General features: G+C 39.8%; 1 protein-coding gene across 1 annotated transcript in view; it reads right to left on the reverse strand.

The window, feature by feature from the left end:
- LOC121314705 (integrin alpha-9-like) overlaps positions 1–16,094 on the reverse strand; it is a 133,778-nt gene that overhangs the window by 87,442 nt on the left and 30,242 nt on the right. The window contains exons 12-15 of the mRNA XM_041248247.1: positions 15,032–15,122; positions 14,148–14,193; positions 12,369–12,523; positions 6,846–7,006 (exon numbers count right to left, since the gene is read on the reverse strand). Of these exons, the coding sequence (XP_041104181.1) occupies positions 6,846–7,006; positions 12,369–12,523; positions 14,148–14,193; positions 15,032–15,122 (453 nt within the window). The remainder of the gene's footprint in view (positions 1–6,845; positions 7,007–12,368; positions 12,524–14,147; positions 14,194–15,031; positions 15,123–16,094) is intronic.

Below are 16,094 nucleotides of genomic sequence, written 5' to 3' on the forward strand. Positions count from 1 at the left end.
AGAGAAATTAGAAATTTGTTATGAGATGTATGTGTTGTGAACGTTAAAAGTTACTGATGGGGAACCAAAGCAGACACTGTGTGTTGTTGATTGCAGTGAACTTTTGTTAATAATTAAATTATGCCGTCACATTTTCAGTGATAACTTGCAGACAAAAGAAAAGAAAGCTGATTGTAATGGGGTAGCCCTGTTTTACAACAGCCGTTTAAGATTGCACTAGTTACTTGTACACCTGATGGCCCCTGCTGGTAACACTGGTGCTTGAGATAAAAAGGTTGAAAACCACTGCTCTAGTGAATGCAAATCGATTGGAACAATCAACAAGGTCTAAAACAGGTAGGTTCTGACAAAGAAGTGTACAAGGCTAGACAATGGAACACTGTATTGAATAGACACCAGGAAGTTATAGTTTAGTGCATGATTAAAGAAACTGCACTGTCAACAAGGTCTGCTTTCTAACTTTGATACAGTAGTGTGTATTGAAGACTAAACTGTGGAAAAGTGTAGTAAACAGACACAAATTAATTATATTTTACAGCAAACTTTAACTTAGTTAAGGGATACTGCTCTTTCTAAATAAACAAAATCTATGCTCCGAAATATACCTCTTTAAGTCTTGTATAAGAACCCGCCACTAAGTATCTCAACCTTCATATATCTTTACTTTAAGTCTATTGTACAAAAAACCTTTTTTTCAAGAAAAAAACATGTTATAAAAAAGTCAGCGAGAACAATTTGTGTCTTCAACAAATTGTTACATGCATTGAAAGGTAAATAGAGACAGTATTTTGCTCCTCTACAGGAATACATACAAAAACAAATAACCAAAACAAGATGCATGCATAAATACCTTCTTAATTATTCATTACCAATGATACTGCCCATACTGTCCTTACACAGGTTCCACAGTTCCCAACAAAGTTCCAACAAAGTCCCAACAAAACAGTCTCCTTACTTTTAACTTTTGCTACAGTAAAAACTACAGCAATGTTATCAGCCAGCACAGCAATCCACAGATTTTCAACGCATAATTACTACAAAAGGTCACTGGCTTCCCCGATGTGGGCACCAGCTGCTTGGCTACCCTCTGTGATAGAAATACAATGAGTTCTGGTTGTAAATCTCCCTCTCGACCTGTGAGGGTGCTAAATAGCGAAAGGAAAAGGATCTGGATGGGCTGGCCTGACAGTTCACGAAATGACGGACCATGAAATGGGAGGGAGCATCTTTGAGACAAGGCTGGGGTCTGGTGGGAAAGTGCTTGAATGGTAACAAACGCCAGTCAAAGGGAGTCGAAAGCAGTGTGACCGAGAGGGCACACTGCTGAGGTTACTGAGCCAACCAGGGCAGATGCTACTCCGGCCCCTCTCAATGTACCGGACATGTGGTACTCAAGCGCAGACATAGCATGGGGCCAACACAATGACCCATCACCAGGGCAGGTCTGGTCTATTGAAGGAAAGGATGTTGGTGGCGCTGGGGCACTAGTATATCCACATTTCAGTATCAAGGGGTGATTTCTGTATAGACTAAATCTAGCCGCGGGCACAGGACAGCTTTAACACAATTATTGGTTCCCCAGTCTTGTCAGACCAAGGTCATGAGGCTGGCGCATGATATCCCTTTTGCGGGGGGACATCGGAGCTGAGAAGGCAAGGGAGCAGATATTGGCCCGATTCTACTGGTGAGGTCTTCGTACTGATGTGTCGAGATATGTAGCCACATGCCCAGACTGCCAGCGAGTAGCGCCTGGTCAAGTGCGCCCCACCCCTTTGGTTCCACTGCCGATTATTTCCACCCCCTTTGAATGCACTGCAATAGACATAGTGGGCCCTTTGCTACCTTCTGACTTTGGGTATACGCATATATTAGTAGTAGTAGATTATGCAACGCGATACCCTGAGGCAATTCCATTGAGATCCACTAGCGCCGCTGCAATAGCCAACTAGTTAGTACAGATTATGGCCAGAGTAGGAATCCCCAAAGAGATTTTGACTGATCTGGAACCAATTTTCTGTCTAACACGCTACAGCAGGTGTATAAAATATAAAAAATACATCCCATCAGGACGTCTGTTTATCATCCACAGACAGACGGTTTGATGGAATACTTTAATCAGACCTTGAAGTCGATGCTGAGGCGGTTTGTAACACAAGAGCAAAAATATTGGGCATTGCTTCTTCCCTACCTCCTTTTCGCGGTAAAAGAGGTGCCACAGAGTTTGACAGGGTTCTCCCCCTTCGAGCTCCTGTATGGCCGACGGCCTCACGGCATCCTCGATCTGTTGAGAGAGGGGTGGGAGGAGCACAAAGGCTTGTCCAAAAACGTAGTGAAGCATGTGCTCCTACTAAGAGATCACCTAGATTTGATCGGTCATTTGGCCCAGGACAACCTCAGATACACTCAGCACCGGCAACAGCAGCATTACAACAAAAATGCACTAATTCGAACTTTGACCAGGAGACAAGGTAATGCTTCTACTACCCTCATCAGAATCAAAATTGTGTGCTAAATGGCAGGGGCCACATGAAGTGAATCGGGCTATAGGGAAAGTGAATTATTAAATTAGACAGCCTGATCGCTGTAATGAACGTGAAATTTATCATGTAAACGTATTAAAACCCTGGTAGGCAAGGGAGGTCTTGTTCATAGCCCCAGGCACTATAGAGGATGATTTAGGCCCCTATCCAAAGACAAAAATCATTTTGATGGGGGAACAATTGGTTCCAGATCAGCAACGGGAGCTGCATAAGCTTACTGAGGAGTTCAGCAATGTTTTTTCTGACTTACCCGGTAGAACTAATTTGGTTGAATATGACATTATTTCTCCACCAGGTGTCAGGTGTCATCCCAGAAAGTCGACAAAGTGGCTTTCACAAAGAGGTATCGGACATGCTCGAGCTTGGGGTGATTGAGCCTTCTAGGAGCGAGTGGTGCAGTCATATTGTCATAATGGCCAAGAAGGACGGCACCAACCGCTTCTGTGTAGATTTCACAAAGGTAAACGCTATTGCCAAGTTCGATGTGTACCCCATGCCTCGGGTCGACGAACTTTTAGATAGACTGGGAAAAGCGAGGTTTATCTCCACTCTGGACCTGACGAAGATCCCCTTAACCCGCAGCTCTAGAGAAAAAAACGCATTTTCAACACCAGAAGGACTGTTTCACTTTAAAACCATGCCGTTTGGGCTATATGGTGCACCCGCTGCCTTTCAGAGACTAATGGACCAGGTTTTATGCCCATATCATGAATATGCAGCAGCGTATATTGATGACGTGGTTATTTACAGCTCCACCTGGTGAGAGCATATGGCTAGGATAGCAGCTGCCCTTCAGTTTCTAAGGGCTGGCCGGCTGATGGCTAACTTGAGGAAATGTGCATTTGCCAAAAAAGAAACTCAGTATTTGGGATTTTTAATAGGGAATGGAAGAGTGAGACCCGCAGGCACCAAAATCCAGGCTTTGGTTGACGCAGCGATCTCCAAAACCAAGACTCAGGTGAGGTCACTACTGGGATTAGCCAGTTATTACCGCCGCTTTATCCCTGAGTATGCCACAGTGGTTAACCCGTTAGTTGACCTCACCAAAATGAGTGCTCCTAATTGAATTAAGTGGTCAGCTGAGTGTCAGGGGGCGTTTGATGTGATTAAGAATAGACTTTGCCAGGCCCCCACTCTTATCACACCAGATTTCACCAAGAGATACATCCTCCACACCGACGCATCGGATGTACGGTTGAGTGCTGTCTTGTCCCAAAAGGTAGCTGGAGTAGAACATCCACTACTGTACATCAGCAAAAAGATGTTACCGTGGGAACGCAGCTACTCCATAGTCGAAAAGGAGTGTTTGGCCATTAAATGGGCTACTCACTCTTTACGATACTCCCTGTTGGGGCACTCGTTTGATCTTGTCACAGACCATGCCCCACTCAAGTGGTTAAGCACGATGAAGGACAGCAATGCCCGAATAACTCGGTGGTATCTGGCATTGTAGTCCTTCATGTACCATATGGTACACCGTGCAGGAAAGCACCATCAAAATGCAGATTATTTTTTCCAGAAGGGGGGAGTAATGGGAAGTAAATTCAGCCGAGTGTACCTTCGGCTCAACTCTGAGCGGTGGGATATGTGACAGCAATACAATGAGTTCTGGTTGTAAATCTCCCTCTTGACCTGTGAGGGTGCTAAATAGCGAAAGGAAAAGGATCTGGACGGGCTGGCCTGACAGCTCGTTTCCGAGGTCGGGAAGTCGGTCAGCCTGCATGGAAGCAAGACTCTGTTGCAGGAACGTATTGACCCCGAAGGTAAACGAGGCAACAGACGCAGCTGGAATCGCTTACCAAGGGATCATGCGGGGTAGCATAAAAGGGGCCAGAGAAACGCTAATCTTTTTCCTTCACTTGGGTTGTATACGTAAACCTGGAAAGACTGAGAGCTGCAGTAGAAACTGCCAAGGAATATTGGTGAGTGTTTGTTTGTTTTGAGTGTTAGTAATTGTCTTATTTATTGGATCACTAGATAGCTAAACACATTCCGGAGCTGTCACTTTTTGGGCCAGCACAAGCCAGAACTGCACTGCACGAACTGTCACCAAATAACCTGTTATCACCCACCACGAGCACTAATACACGCACCCAGGACTGGTGACCGTGTTTTAGTATTGTGGGGCGGATAACGTTTTTTGTTTGTGACTGTAAACCCGTTTGTTTGGCTCCGCGCATTACACATTGCTGTGTATTGCCAGAGCCTTTTTCTTTTGTTGGTCACCGGACCCGGATTATAATTAAAACCCTCTCATTTCCTACCGGATTACAATTGTTTGTGATTTCTTTTGCACTGCATCACCTCTACACCTGTTCACAATCACCAGCCAAATTGCCACACCCTCCCACAACAAACTGGGAGGGAGACTGAAGCCCCTACAAGACAAGAGTCAATCTGTGGATCATGACAGGCATCGCATCTCCTAATTAACCCCAGAGATCAATTAAACTGGCCCAATTTCCCCCAAAGAGGCCAGCTACTAAGTCTTTCAGATTTATACTAACAACTGTAGTCAGTATCATAATTAAAAGCCTGTAATGTGAAGAGTTGGCATCTGCCTCACCCAAGGACAAGCTCCTATTTGAACTCATGCTGTTTGCACCCATTGCTTTAACTGTGCATGTACATTTTCTGGGTTTCCACTACCCAATTTACTTCTACAATTTCTTGTGTAAAATAGTCCTTTAAAAAGAGGTTTGTTGTAATAAAAAAAACACATTGTATTGAAAGGCATTTTTTTTCCATTTGACTCAATAACCACATGGCAATCACAGATGGTTTCTGTGATGCTGTTAGATAGTTTGTGACAAGATTAACAAGTGCTGTTTTTTTTTTTCGTAATCTCTAGCCCCTTTCACGCTGGCATGATCTACCTGGGTCCCGGTGTCAAGCGGGTCAGGTACACAATTTCACACTGCTTTTGATAAAGCACGGTTGGCCTGGGTGACAGTCGCAAGTGCACAATGCGTGTATCAGCCAGATTTTTTTAATAGAGCAAATGTTTCTACATCCCTGCTGCAACCTGACTCATGCTGTGTCTCAATTAACAAAATATGGCTAAACAGAATAAACAGAAACGTTCCTTGCAGAAGTGAAACTTTCACGCAGGTGTGACTGTTTGTTATTGCGTTGGCTCACAAACGGCAGCCAAGCATTTTGTCTCGCTCAACCTGGGTCAAAGCGTGTCAACCCACATCCCCAGGTTAACCCGGGTCTGACCCAGGTACGTGGTTTCACACTATGCAGGATTTGACCCAGTTAGCCAGGACCCGATCCAGATCCGGGTAGGAGTGCCAGTGTGAAAGGGGCTTCTGAAATTCTTATGTTTTCAATCTGAATTGGCAGCACCTAGTGGACCAACTTCAGGCGCAGAAGCCTCCATATTAGGTGTCTGAAACCTTAACAAATGTTAGACAAATGCTCTTTCTTTTCTTTGTATGAGAAAAACAGCCCTTAAACGGAGGATTTATTGTACACATCAGACCTGGCCTGCTGAAACATTAATCAATTATAGTGAAATTATTGATAATTTGATTAATTTTTACTATTTATTTTACTGAAAAATTATAACCACTAATCTTGTTTCTGAAAGTCATCGAAAGCTAAAACCACTGCTTGCAGAGATTCCTCTCACTGCATGCAGATATCTTATTTGTCAATAAAGAGATGTGCCAAGTAATTAAACTGAGCATTGGAACATTCCTTTCATTCAGTCCCAAATGCATTGTGGGAGAGAATAACTGTACATTTGTAAAGCCCAAAGATGAAAAACAGGCAGAGAAAAAAACAAGAAAAAAAGTGTGTGAGAGAAAGAACTTGGGATTAAGTCACAATTATAAGCATGAGATAGTAATCATCATTAATCATGACTATTAAAGTGTCACTATTGTCCAACATTACATCAATACATTATTACCTGGAAATCACTGAATGTGAGTTAAAGCAATCTTTGAGAAAATGTCTTCTGGCACAGCATAAATTTGGGGGAGATTCTAACCTATGACTATGAAGAAGGATGGCAACAAATACAAGTTTATTTAACTTCCAATATATGTATGTACAGCAGGAAAGCTTAATGGCGGACTAAATATTATACGTACAAATATTCAAACAATTTAGTTCAATTATCTGTTTAAAAATAATATTGTGCTTAACAAAAATAAATTCCCAAGCTGTCACCTCCAGTCAGTAGTACCTTTCCATACACTGCAACAGTTAAAAACAGTTATGATCTGCAGATATTAAAAGCACAATGCAAGGGGCATAATAAGCCACAGTCTCTGTCCTGCCTAATCTTCTTACCCGGACGTAAGCCATGTAGTGCCGGCACTTCTCCTCATTGTAGGAAAGCTGGATCTGCTCGTTCACTTGACTCGTCAACTCCCCGTTCAGGGCGAACACCACTCGGGACTGCTGCCCCTTCTCTCTCTTTGTCACATCTGCTGTCAGGTTGTAAACCAGCCCTATGGAACGCGTTGGAATACGTTATCAATCGGGTATTACATTTTGTTTCCAAGGGAATCCTGGGGGAACCCTTCTGAAAAATTGTTCTGCCAGAAAACTTTAGTACCCTTTACTAAATATTTCTGGTAGTTAACAATGTATTGTACAGTCATTTATAGGTAAATTCACAATACTACATTTCACAACAATTAATGGATTTCAATAAAATAATGTTCAATTACTGATACATTGATAAAGGCAGTTGATCCAAAGGGGGTTGTCTGTGTTACAGTGGTTGCCAAGGGGCCATAGTTAAATAAGGCTCTTACAGTTGCTCAAATAAATGCACACAAGCAGTGTTTACACAGCCCTCTACAGATGGTCACAGACGAGTATCCTCCAAAAGCAATAGGGCTTATCTGCATTCATGATTTTCTTAATCCCATTATCCTGCATGTAATTCAGTTCTGAGCTGGCCACTAGTTTTCTGAATGGAGAGTGCTTTCAAATGACTCAGAGTTGTTTCATTAGAAGGCCAGCATTTGCTTTCAGACTGAAGTCTTGCAGCACGCGCACACACACACACACACACACACACACACACACACACACACTGAAATGATACCAGAGAGTAAATAAACAATGTGTCAGTGACAATATTCAAAATATTAAAAGGAAATAAAAGCCTTTCGAAGATGACAGCAACACCAGGACATCAACCACTAGTCAATTCTGCAGTGTACTTTATTGAAAAATACACAGATATTTGAAGATTAAATAACAAAAGGTTTGAGGTGGTGTTTGCAGGAAAGCCACTGTATTGGAATAGACTTTTGGTTTGTTGTAATTTACTATGGGTAATTACAGCCTCCCCAGTACTTTGTCATGGTTCACTGTGCTTTACAAAACACTTATCATGGCATTCAGTATCGTTTGTCATAAGCTCTCTGTGATGTGCAAAATTGAAATTGGCAGCACTAAAAATAGCCCAAGCTCACATGTGGACTGTTCTAGGAGGAATGTGCATTGTGTCACTTTGAGAAACAGCATTCAGAGTGATTCAGTGCGTGCTCTGGAACCCATAAGGATCTCATTAGGTGTAATAGTATGAGTTCATTTCTTTTTTTGAATCCTTCCTAATACTTTGAACAATGTTTAGTTGTAAAACATTGTATCCTTGTTTGCTGTTGGATAACATGGTCAATCCAAAGATAAAGTGTTACTGAACAGACTGTGGGGTTTTAAACAATGTCTTATTTTCCTGTTTTATTGTACATATTCCTGAATTCTGTTTGAAAATAATTATGAATGTTTTGATTTTTTTTTTTAACACATCCCTGGCCACTAATCAGTTTTGATTTTCGTTTCACATGGCTTATGCATCGGGTCTTCTCGTCAATGTCTTCTGAATTCATAACAGTGGCTTCAACCCAGCCTGTTCAATCAGAACTATTTAATTGGTTCCTGACTCTTCTCCCAAAGTTCAGCATTTTGATTGGTTCATTTGTCCTACCTGCGCACTCTGGCGCAGATTCAGCCTTACATTTTAATTGGAATGTTACTTTGAACAACAACTTAATTTACAATCATTCTACATGTAGAGGCTGGGCTTTCCTTATTTTCCACCTGAAAAAATCCAACAATGCCTTTTTTGCAGCCATTTAGTCCTGCCTTAATATTAGTAATAATAACTGTAGTCCAGGAAGTTGCTACTCTCCATGTAGTTAGCTACTGCGTTCACAGAGTCTCCCCTCACTAGTAACAGGCTATTATAGTTTTTACAGTTTGTCAATTCCTTCTGCTCTCCCTTTCCAAGTGATAATATTGTATTCCTGATTGATCATTTGCTATAGCAATATAAAGCAAGCCAACTCTCTCCAAATACAGAATATTGTATTTATTATATAGATTTACCTCCCAGGTAAATTGGTAGGTTAGGCTGAAGGGGACTAAGATGGTGCCAGGAAATCCTGCAGATGAAGAATCCAGTCGCTTATTTACTAGTCACAAACACACACTGCAAGGGAGTGGACTCAGCCTTACGTTTTCGTTTATTTTTCTTAATAATTGAAAACCCTGACTTATTGGTCATGTGTTTCCCAGGCAGGCTACAATTACCTGTCCCAGCATTTCTCGGTCCATTCTCGAGTCTAGCTACTCCAAGCAGTATATTCAGAATTGATCATTGAGTGATCAGGAACCAACTAAGTACAATGAAGCATGATAACATGCAAACTCAAGCTGTGCAGCAAAATCGCTATGCTCATTCTTTGCGTAATTCATATTTTTTCAATGCATAAAACACCCAGTACACAGCTTATCTGGAGTGCTGGATGAACCAATCAAAATGCTGAACTTTGGAAGAGGAGGTGGGAACCAGTGAAATGTTTCTGACTTGACAGGTTGGAAAGAAGTCGTCGATGTTGTGAATTCAGAAGACATGTTAGCTGGAAGCAGGAGTACGTACAACAAAGCACAAACACGTTAACACACTGACGGTAGGCACAGTGATAACATTTACAAATGTGTAGCATGTTTTTTCATAGACGATTTTTTTAATGAATAAGAAATTATTTTAGCTATTTTACGAGTTGTTTTAAGATTTTGTTGATTTGTTTGTTACTTGTGTGGACATAAAGAAAATCTTATCTTCATAATCACATGGGTGACACCAAGCACACAGAGTACTCCTTGAATATGTTCTGGAAACTGAAAGAACTGAGGATTAATAGGGTACTCCATGAGTGTAGTTATTCCATATGACCAATGACTCCTCGCAGTGCAAAAGGGTTGTTACAACCACCCCTGAGGTAATACACCAAGCACTCCATCATGGACCATTCTGTGTATACAATGTATGGAAACAACAATATGTTTCAACCTAAATTAAACAGCTGTATAAAAGGCCAACAGTAGCATTATCCAAGATATGTACTGCTTGTCTATGCCTATGAAGAGGATGCTCAGATCCAACTCATTCCCTGACATGTGGTTCTTTATTTTTTCCGTTTGTTTGTGCCAAATAAGCACTGGTTTAAAAAAAGGTCTTTTCTTCCCTTTTAAGGAACACACTGCATCATGTTTCCTTTTGCTTTTTGGTTGCTTACAGACATATAAACTAGCATATTCACAAATTCAAGCTTCACAATGAAGTAACTGTTACTACAAATCAGCTGAGGAGGCTAATTAATACAAAAGTCAAGGTTGGGTTTTATACAGTAATAGCCCATTGATTCTCATAATATATCCAACAGGACACATGCTAAGTAAATACTGACAGAAAGTTAAGAAATTAAGAAAAAATAATAAACAAAAATGAAAAGAAAGGAAAAATAAAAACAATAAGTTTATTATGTGTGTTCTCTGTATTCATTAATGTTTATTATTCTTTCTTCTCTCTCATTCTTTCTCCTGTTTCTTTGAGCCTGCATGTTCACTGCAAGGATATTTTGTCACTTGGTGATTTTCGACACCATTCGCTGGTGCATGCGTATTTCGATCACCTAGTGAAAGCAGGATGTGCTGTTCAAAGTGCATTTCAAAATTTTGAATTAAGTGCTCATTCATTTCGTGGAGACAGTGGCATTGCGCAAACCCTCCATGAGTAATAAACAAAAGTAGGAGGCTTTAAACCAGATTGGGAGAAAGTTTGCTTTCTCTGAAAACAAAACCTGTGTCTCATCTGCAACAAATCACTTATACACTGTAGTCTATACAAGACGAGCAAACTCAAACATCATTATGAAACAAATGTGTGTTTTTATGTTGTGTTTTGGTGAAATCAAGTCAGTTATTGTATTTTGCTTCACAATAACTGTATATATTTTATTCCAATTATTTTATTTGGAAGTTTGGCCACCCCTGCTATATAACCATACTCGTCTTGTACCTTGCTCGCTTTATCATGCTTTCAGTATGATTTCATATTACACTTTGATATACTTTTACCATGGTATACTGTTGTCAACTGCTCAAATCCAGTCAGTCAATCTAAACTCTAAACCATTACATTATCAACCAACTTAGTAACTACCTTGAATTGTTGAGCTTTGACCTCATTTGGACTGTCAGTCCTAATATGGATGACCAAAATCAAGGTTGGATACTGACATTCACACCCTCCTCTAAGTTTATACCAAAAAACAGCCTGGGGATCTTGATAGGATCAGGAGGCATTCACTCATTACATTGTGTCATTGTAGTTTCATGGGTGATACATATAGGAATGACTGGAAAGGAAAAACAACTTGCTCAACTTGTGCTTTTAATAATGTAATAACATTGGCACAGCATGGGATGGGAATGGTTATGATTCATGCACATAGCGGGAAGGCTGATGTGATGAGGTAAGTTCACATAAATGGCAAAACTTGCAACATTATTACAGTTTATATTGACTAAGTTTATGACTTTCTTGAGCACTGTTGTTGCCTCCTGCAGTTTTTTCTCTGGGAACTTGTAGGTTCTTCCTGTTGCCGTGGTGGGGGTTACCAACAGGATGATTTGGTCTCTTCTCACAACCAAGATGTCTGGATGCCGTGGGAATGAAAACCTTTGTGCTGGTCCAGCAGGATGCAAAAACTTAACTCTGACCTCATCACTTGCTGGCAGACGTTCTTCAACAAAAGCCAGCCACCATTTGCCATTGTATTCACAGGCAACATAGCACGCAATATCTTCCATCAGGAAAAGTTTTCTCAGGCTGCTAATTTAACAGTTTTTCCCCCATTTTGTGCAGAGTAATCCCTCCCAGTCAATGCTGGGGAGACCATCTCTAGCCATGACAGGCCCCTTTCCCATGACTTGTTGCAAAGAAGTGCCATTCTGCTGGCATTAAGAAGTCTTGCTGGTAATATGCAAGGTTGATGACATTTTTAGTTCTTATACTGTGAATCAGCACCATTGAAAAGTGAAACAGATATTTCACCTCAATCTTTGTTTTCAGATATGCAAGGAGCCTCTTCACAAATAAATGGACAGCAATGGTGTCATGGGTCAGGCAATGTAATGAGTAAATACCTCCTGATCCCATCAAGATCCCAGTCTGATTTTTGGTACAGACTTAGATGGTGTGAATTTCATTATCCAATCTTGATTTTGGTCATCCATGTTGAGGCTGACAGTCCAAGACAGGTCAAAGCTCAACAATTCAAGGTCAAACCTCAAAGAGCGCTTTCCAGCAATAGTTTACTTTTTACTGTAGCATTAACCATAAAAAAAGTTACTGCTACTTGTATGTCATTGGTCTGATCTGGGAACCATTTTGAATAAAATACTTGGTGACCTCTCACATAAAAACCGTTTGACCTAGAGAAGTGAAATAGTATATCTCTATGGCTGACCCATTTTGGTGCCACTAAAGACCTTCTGATAAATGCTTACCTATCTGTCCGGGCACTTGTTTTCCTTGGAAGCGCAGGCAGGCTGAGACATTGAGGCAGTTGAGGTGCTGGGAGCCATCGTGACACTGAGGAGCCGTGATGTTGATGGAGATGGGGAGGAATATCGAAATGTCAACCGTGATGACAGGCCGGGCCCTGCAGGGGAAGAGAAACACATATATGGGCAATCTATAGACGCTATGAAATACCAAAAGTAGTATTCACCAATAAGTAGTTATGAATTAATGCTACAATAATAATCACAGTATTATAACTATATAACTACTCTGTCATTTCCTAACAAATAGCCCTGTAACTGAAAGTCTTGAATACCAAATACTGTAGGTGCCATGTGAATGCAGATGTTCATAATATTACAAAACATTATTTACTTATATTACATACATATACATTAAATAAGCGGTCCTCTTTTTTCTATATGGCATTCTTGTTATACTGATAACATCTGACAGCACACTCCTATAGATGTGATATTAAATGTACCATGTACATTGAATATGATAAAACATGTCATATTCTCTGGTGATTCAGTGCAATGCATTGCATCCCATTATCGAGACACTTAGCCACCCAGCCATCCTGTTGACGAGATTCTTTTCCAAGGATGAGAAAATATCAAGCTGATTACAGAGGCGTGGCTGGTGCTTTAGTTAGCTCAGGACATTTGTTCACTGTTAATGTCAATTCACTGCACAAAAGGAGTCTGTTTTTTTTTGTTTTTTTTTTCCAGTGAGCTCCCTTCTTGAAGCCAGAGTACATGGACATTCATTGAAAATAAGCTTTATATTCATTCATTCAGCGTGTAGTTATTTGACCTGTAGTTTCACCTATAATTTTAAATGGGCATTTATTTTGTACAGCCTTCTATGATTTTTTATTGCTGAGATTTCCTGGCAAATTAAAATGTGTCAACAGACTTCAGTACCAATTCTTGCTTGATCTATGTGTTCCAGATGATGCTGACACTAATTACGTATGTGTTCTGTGCCATTTCTAGGTCAGACTTGTTTAACCTAATTACCAGAACAATATCTGCACAGTATTCAACATGAATGGGATTCTCCTGTTTGAAGCAGAGATTCGACTTCGACATTACATTGTCCTTTTAATAGTTTTTTTGTTTTTGTTTTTTACTTACAATTTTATGGTGTTTGCAATTATCTTAGAGGTTCTGGAATCTGTTGCTCCAATACTGTTAGTATTATTTTTTCTGCTTTTACATCATCTTCAGAACACTGGGACTAAACAGCCTTCCTAATTTCATTGATTCACGTGACAATGTAACTGCCTGCTTTTACCTGAATTCAGAAGGTGCCTGCTCTTACGCTATAGTGCTTGTCATACACGCACGCTCAGCTTTTTTGGAAATTTCTTATTGTATTAATGGTAAAACACTGCTGAGCACTAGATCTGTTAGAGCTTACTAATAAGACACTTTGGCTGATCTGGCCCATGTAACATATGTCTATGGCAGGCAAATAAAACTGAAGAACAGCTCATAAAACAGTCCAAACACCTTAACACAGGTTATATAAAAAAATATATACATTTGAGTAACTGCATTGAGAACCACATCATAAAATGTTAAGGAGACAGTATACAAAAACAACTCAAACATATTTTGAAGCTACTTACAGTAATGTACCCTTTAAACTTATTCCAGTGAGCAATCTCATTTTTCTTTGCTACAAGTTTAATAAAAAATAAAATTAAAAACATGTAACTTCTATAGTAAGGCCATAACTAAATGAAAGCTCACCTCAGCAGCACCACATTATCTGACATAAAGGCTCCAATGGTGACATCTAGAAAGGAAAGTACAGGGCTGATCAGATTAGGAACCATCATGGTATACTTATATACTGTTTTCTTTGTTTCTTGATAATACCCGACAGCAAAAATTTGAGTTTGGGTATTAAAATGAAATGTGGGCCCTATTCCCAAAACTTTAAGATATGTTTTAAGGAATGTTTTGTTAAGGAATAATGGTGCAGTGATCTGCTACGGCTCATTTCAATAAATCTCTGATTCGGAATCAACTTCTAGTGCACTACAGTCGTTTCAGTTGAATCGGGTGGGTGCTCAAAGAAAAGGTGACCCCGGGGTTACTCTGCTTCTCTCTGTTGTCATCTGTTTTCAATCTCAAAGGCTTCTGATGGCCTCCCGGTAGAGAGATGCGAGCCAGGAAGAGTGGAGAGAAAGGAACCTTTCAGAGACTGAGCAACCAAAACCAAAACCTAATCCCTGTTACAGCAAGTAAATTACTGGGAAGAGTCAAAGTGTAACTCATATGCTGCAGAGTACAAAACTCCTTTAAACATTTTAATTTACATTTTTATATCTGATGTTACGGTATGGAAGTAAGTGAGTCAAGTGGAGGGACATGGGGGATCAAATCCAGGAAATCCAAAAGGATTTAGGCCATAAATAGAACTGACTAGAAAAGTGGCGAATTAAATTTCATGTTAACAAACGATTTACATGTTAGTCACAAAAATGTAGTAAATGGGGGAGCAGACTTGTCTACTGTGTGCTAAGTAAGCTAGTTAACTAAAAAGTTTCCATTAAACAAAAAAATGACTAGAAAAAAAAACAACAATCATATCTCATATCATGTTGTTTGAGGCCAGTTCTAGCACTCACCTGGATAAGTATTTCCATCCATGTCCACGTTCCCTGATATAGACTGACCGAACATCCGCAGCACTGGGTTGATGTTTTGTCCCGAAAGCCTCTGAAGTTAAAAACATAAGTCAGGAGTTAAAGAAAACAACCTGAAGTCCATCTTTGTGTGGAAATTTAGCATTTCTAGAAATTTTAAAAAAATACAAGAAATAGATACAATTATTTATTTGATTTTTTTATTTTTTTTGCAAAACTCAAAAAATGCTAATTCAAAATTATTCATTCCCTTTGATGCTATAATAGTATTTTCTATAAGATGCTAGAAATTTGCTGGACAGCCACTGTTTATTGTAGAGAGGTATGTATTGGTGTCTTCGTGCAAAAGTACTGTCTGTAGTAAAACGCGACAATCTTAATCGTAAATATTTGACAGAAAATGGTGATGTTTTAGTTGTCAATTTTCTTTTATGATTTGAAGGTGAATAAACCTGGCTTGTATCTGTAGATACTATTTCCGTCAGCACAGCAATTGCCCAAACGTTTGCAAAGTACCAGCTAACTTGGGAAAATGTGGCTTCCACTTGCACAGATTATGCTTCATCATACATACCAGAGACATTAAACCTAATCAGAAACCAGAACTGCTCCTCATCATATTCCACATGTAAAGTGTTTTTTTTTTAGATTTTTTGCCCCAATTTTTACCGATGTTTCAATTAAAAACTATTTTGTACTGATTTTATCCCTATTTTAATATGTGTAAAATAAACTCAGAAAAATTCCCGGATTTTTTTTTTTAAAGATAAAAACCGGAAACGCGGAACACTAAGTAGACGGCATGAACTTCAAAAACATTTTCTGTTATTTATTTATTTACTTATGCTGCATCAGCTATATTTAAACAAAATATATAAAGTCGTATTTACAACATTGCCTCACTTATCTTCTTGACTCATATATTAAATATGTACTGCAGACTCAGCCATAGTGGAAAATAAAATGCCCCTCGGGAAGACTATTGTTACCTCCAGCTTTAGGCATTGTAGCCCCCTGTCGGTAACAACAGTCTTCCTTCAAGTCA

This window comes from Polyodon spathula, chromosome 4 (assembly GCF_017654505.1).
Source record: "Polyodon spathula isolate WHYD16114869_AA chromosome 4, ASM1765450v1, whole genome shotgun sequence".
Taxonomy (NCBI): Eukaryota; Metazoa; Chordata; class Actinopteri; order Acipenseriformes; family Polyodontidae; genus Polyodon; species Polyodon spathula.